Raw genomic sequence first — 5703 nt, 5'->3', positions numbered from 1 at the left:
TACCATGCGTCATTTGGAAGGAAGTGACGTTACGACTGTTGAAGAGTATTTGCACCTTGGAATAATAATAGAGCAGTAAAGTTAGGTGCCCCAAACGTAAACAATAACAAGTTGCTAGTGATTTCCGTTAGGGACCGGAATAATTTACGCACAATATAGGTCTCCCAATTTTGTAGTTTGAGTTGTAGGCAATACACTTTCAGTATTGAAAATATGTTTACATAAAATCTAACAGTTGCAGAAATAATAATATAAGGCTAAATTATTCTGAAAATCAGGCTCCGAATAATTCTCGTTTTGTTCACACCAGCGCAATAATTTGCTCTGGTCTAAAAATAGATAGACTGTAACTTTTGATAAATTTTAGAAAATTTTACCTTTTGTTCCATAAAATATCCATATCTAGACATTATTTGATGCATGATCGAGTATTTGTGAATATGTGTTTCTTTTGCCACCTAACAGCCAAATTTTAAAGGTTATTTTTTTTTCTATTATTTACATTGGAACGTGAGCTGTCAAGACAGGAACATGTGGTTTGCCACGTGCTTCTCGACCTTTGTTTACGTTTGGGGCACCTAACTTTACTGCTCTATAGCACAAATCTTCAAACTTTTTTGGACCGATCGATATGTATATCGTCTGCAATATTCATGATATCGATAAAGTAGCCAAATTGATTGTTAAGCTAAAATTGTTGACCGATTGTAATATGGCACCGGTATGTTTTTCGCTATGAGTCTGGCCACTTTTACTTTTTTTGTCTTTTCCGTCCACCGACGCTTCTATCTGCCTTTTCCAAACTTGACAGACGAACTCATTGAAAACTTTCATTCATATTTGGCGGTAATGTATTTTTTTAGTATAGTTTTGCATCGATTAAATTTTAATTTCCACCAAGTTGTTGATAATGATTTTCACAAATGAGTATATATTTTTTAAAGGCTCAAATCATAAATTTATTCACCAGTTTGAATGTAAGAAGGTAAAAATAATCTCGCATCAGCCAAGGCGGCCATTTTATATTTTTTGGCAAGAAATCTTTTGTTTACTATTGACAACAGCGCAGCGACTGATTGGAATACAACTTGTCTGAAATTTTATTTCATTTTTCTAACATTATCTCGAGTTGAAGGCTTTGAAAGATTTAAAATGAATAGATACTTTGTGTTTTTGCATCCACTACAATGCAATAATGATTGGCAGCGTGGGTAAGCTGATGATAATATACACATATTGACTTCTACTCCTACTCCTAATGAAGGAGTGGGTGTAGTCACTTCTTAGTATCGACCACTAACTGACTGCCCTCGCCTTCAGCCTCAGCAGACTCCGTCACCAGATAATTTGACTTTTTGTCTCTTCCGTGAACGCTTCATTAACAATGTCAGATGTCAGATATATATCAAAGTACAAAGGCAAAATGTTGCTAGACGTCTAATGTATAGAATGAAGAATGTTGGCTCTTTTTAAAACTTTTTACTCTGCTTGCCCCGGGTCTTGAGATTGGGAGTAGATATTTTGTGTTCACCTCACCTTAATTATCTCATCCCTTTTTTTTTGGGCCTCAATGTAATTTTTTTCACCTCTTGTTCTCGGAGTCAGGAGTTGGCAGCTCTCACATCATGCAGGCTAGATGAGCTGTTGAAGTTGTAGACACAATTGAGCTTGATGCTAAGTTTTATTAATATTTTTGATAGCACAATTAACTTTCTTCACTTTTAAGACTTCATGCAATTGTCAATTACCATAATCTTCTTATCATAATAATATTATAGAGACGTTCTTGTTGTTCAATTTAATCTCTTGTCAGTTGTCCAACAAGTAATATGACTGTACCCCATGTTTATACTTAACCTTATACAAAACAAGACTGAAATTCTTTAAATTTCAAATCCCCTTTCTCATTTCTCTCATTATCAACTTATTTTAATTATAGACTTCATTGTCTTTACCAAGGAATCAGTAACGACAATGCAACTCTGGCTTCATTGAAGTTGTTGCTGTTCTATTGGTGAAATTGGTAAAATATAACGATGTTATGTCAGGGGATATTTGAACCCACATTCTAAGTTTATTCCCATGCCAAGTTAAAAAATTGTATGATTTTATTTTATTTTACTTTACACAAATAATTCAAAATGGCCTCCCTTTTACTATTAACCTAATTAAATACTTGATAAATTGTTGATTGCAGAAGTTCAATTAAATTTATACGGGGAAAGTCATGGAGGATGAGCAGACAGAAGTTGAGGCAACTTCTGCTGAAGAACAACAAGGAGAAGTGGGAGATGAACAGGCAGAAGATGCTCCACATGTTGAGGAAGGAGAAAATGGTGAAGTCTTAGCAACGGTGAAAGTTGAAGCTAATGATGAAGGCATAGTGACATTAAAAGCTGATGATGGAGGAGAAGATTTCAGCCCAATGGCCGTAGAAAAAGAGGATGCCATGCAGTTTGACACCTCTGCAGAGTTTGCAGAAGTTTTTGGGTCCAAGACTGAATATGACAGCTGGGAGGAATTTTCAAAATATTTAGAGGAATTTCAGACAAAGACAGGAACCAGTAAGTATTTAAAAATAGATTGAAGTGACTATTTCTCATAATGCTCAGGACAATAAACTTCCATTCTCGAGATTTCTTGGTCAGTCGCGAGAGTTTGGCTCTATCTTGTCAGAGTCCTCTATCATGTCGTGGATCGTAATGCTGATATAGGGTGGTTGTCGAGCAGCTTGGTGGGTTGGCCCACTCTTGCGGGTGGTTGAGTGCAGATCCCATGAGTCTAGCTCAAGGGATGCTTCTTTTCTTGCTTTGTCTCTTTCTGTTACACTACTATCCTGAGTTTTTGCTATCCTGTCTTTCAACCTCTGTTCCTGTCTTGGGACTTCGGTTTTGTTTATTTAGGTCTACGTCTATTCTCTTTGGTGTAGTCTGTCTTCTTACTTTTGCATCACCACTTATATAAATATAACTTTTGTTTATATAACTCATTAAACTCTTAAATGCTCTTGCTCTTACTTCGTATTCTGATTCTGTCCCCTTTTCTCTATTGTGCTTGTGGGTGGTTGACGAGACTAGCTCAGACCTGCCTTCTTGAAAATAAAAACAATTTGTAGATTTTAGAGATTAAAATTGTAGTCACTATGGTTAAATTTACAGGTTAATGATTAACCCTCACAAGGATTAACTAACTCTTCAAACCCCTTGAAATTATTTAGTCTGACATCAACTTTCATTTTCAATAAGTATTAATAACTTAAGAGATGCTCATGAAGTTCTGAAATTGGAGCCAAAATTTCGTAATTCTACAAATTTTTCGTAGTTCTGGACAGGTCTACAATCCCAAGGGGTGTTTCTTTTGTTTCTTGCCATGTCTTCTATTCCCACCTTACTGTTACACTTCTATCCTTTGGTTGTGTACTATTCTTGTCCTCAAACTTCTGCTCCTGTTCTGCTTTGACCCCAGTGCGTACATGAATTTGTTTGTATGATGAATGTGTGAGTATATGTATTTTTTTTGGTTTTCTTTTGCCATCCCAATAAACCAGTTTGGACTGTACTATCAATGTCTCTATCTCACAATCTAATGAACAACTTTCTTGAATATTAGTAAGAAAAAAAATTTTCTTTACAAATCATATGTGGATTTCTTTTTCTTTTTTTCTTTGCTATTAACAATAATTAATGTAATATATAATAAGATAATGATAAGTACGCTTTCCAAAAATACATAATTTAAAGGTCGTTTAAAAAAATGTTTAATATATTTATATCTGCAGCATACAAGCCTCGCTCTGCATGCAGTATAGATTATGCAAATGAGCGAAGAATCAACGGTCCCATTCCAGAACGATTTGTGTACTCCAATGTCAAAATGATATGTTTTCATTTTGGGACATCACTAAAACGAGGATCTGGACAAAAACGGAAGTATGACTTTCTTATTTTAAAAATCTCTGTGTTGGATGCCGTATAATATTAAACAAATAAAAACAATTTTCAATTATTTTTAGCCACTGTATTCATTCTTTGTTTGCACTGTTGCTGTGTCTTGATTTGTGCCAGAATGGAGTTGACAGTAGGTGTAATCCGTGACTAGATAGGGATCTAGTGAGTCCAAACTCAAATTTTTTAGCTCTATATAGACTTAAGGAATAAGATTAACCCCGAAATCGCAGAAGAACAATATGGATTCCAACCTGACAGAGGGACAAGGAACGCAATATACCTCCTCCGTGTTTTAAGTGAAAGAGCTATACAGGTTCAGACCCCACTATACCTCTGTTTTGTCGACTACAAAAAAGCTTTTGATAGAGTACGCCACGAAGAAATACTAAAACAACTGCACTCCATTGGCGCTGATGAGAAAGACCTCAGACTCATGCAAACATTATACTACACCCAGCAGGCATCTATCAAAATCGGAAACTCTACAGGAAATTCCATTCCTATTAAGAAAGGAGTCCGTCAAGGGGGTGTTGCCTCACCAGATCTGTTTAATCTATACCAAGAAACAATCATGAGGGGCATAAATAATATGGAGGGAATAAAAGTAGGAGGTCACAACATAAATAATATAAGATACGCAGACGATACGGTACTCATTGCAACATCAGAAATCCAACTTCAAAAGATTGTTGACAAAGTGGTAGTAGATAGTGAAGCCAAGGGAATGGAAGTGAATATCACCAAAACAGAATGAATGGTAATACAGAAAAACCCCGAAAACAACAACACCTGCAATATAACGATTCACGGCGAGCAGCTTACCAACGTAGAAAGTTTTAAATACCTAGGTTCAATAGTGACAACAGATGGAAGATGTAACCGAGACATACGAGCAAGAATAACTCAAGCCAAACAGGCCTTCATGGACCTGGGAAACATTTTGAAAAACAAACAGATGTCGTTCGGGATTAGATTCCGAGTCTTGAAGTGCTACGTGTGGCCAATCTTGTTCTACGGATGCGAAAGCTGGACTACAAATGCAGAAACACAAAAGAACATTGAAGCTTTTGAAATGTGGTGCTTGAGAAGGATGCAGAGAATATCGTATACCGCACACAAAACGAACGAAGAAGTGCTAAAACAAACATACCAACAAAGGAAACTAATGCCCTTAATAGTGGATCGACAACTATCCTTTTTCGGACACATAGTAAGGAAAGATAAGAATGAATACCTGGCAAGTTGTGGAAAAATACCTGGTAAACGCGCCCGGGGGAGACAAAGAAAAACACTCATAGACCAACTGAAGGGCTTCACCAACCTAACAATCCAAGAGCTGTTTGAAAAAGCAAGAGACAGGGAGGAATGGAGAGAGATAATTCATGCAGTATCCGAAGCCTGGACCAGGCATGGAACCTAGAAGAAGAAGAAGAAGACTTAACTCTCAACAGTTTCATGGATTTTCACGCTTTTTGACGCTTTTTGATGGCTATTTTCAAAAAGCTCCTCAGGTCACCATGCAGTTGATCATTCTGTATAAACCACCCCTCATTTAAGTCATATCAATTATGATGAAATTTACATTCTGGCTTCCCAATTAAGAGTAAACATTGAAAGAATGAGTTGTGGGAGAAGATGGTTTATTTTACAGGTGCAAAGAAAAAAAAAAATTTAATGAACCCCCCCCCCCCCCCCCCCCCCCCCCCCCCCAAAAAAAAAAAAAATCAAAACAAAACAAAACAAAACAAAACCAACA

At 36.5% G+C, this 5703-nt stretch overlaps 1 protein-coding gene across 2 annotated transcripts in view; it reads left to right on the top strand.

The window, feature by feature from the left end:
* Nucleotides 1-762: 762 nt before the first annotated feature.
* Nucleotides 763-5703, top strand: part of LOC144977030 (uncharacterized) — an 18655-nt gene continuing 13714 nt past the window's right edge. Inside the window, exons 1-3 of one of the 2 annotated variants that reach the window (XM_078921738.1) lie at nt 763-846; nt 2198-2564; nt 3779-3929. In XM_078921738.1, coding sequence (XP_078777864.1) covers nt 2228-2564; nt 3779-3929 — 488 coding nt within the window. In that variant the 5' untranslated portion in view covers nt 763-846; nt 2198-2227. Of the gene's footprint in view, nt 847-1046; nt 1212-2197; nt 2565-3778; nt 3930-5703 lie in introns of those variants that run through there. The other variant, XM_078921739.1, reaches the window with a different exon arrangement.

Source organism: Berghia stephanieae, chromosome 7, assembly GCF_034508935.2.
Source record: "Berghia stephanieae isolate SIO BIC M18660-M18661 chromosome 7, UCSD_Bste_1.3, whole genome shotgun sequence".
Lineage (NCBI taxonomy): Eukaryota > Metazoa > Mollusca > Gastropoda > Nudibranchia > Aeolidiidae > Berghia > Berghia stephanieae.
The sequence above is the reverse complement of the archived record's forward strand: the minus strand, read 5'-3'. Positions and strand labels throughout refer to the sequence as shown.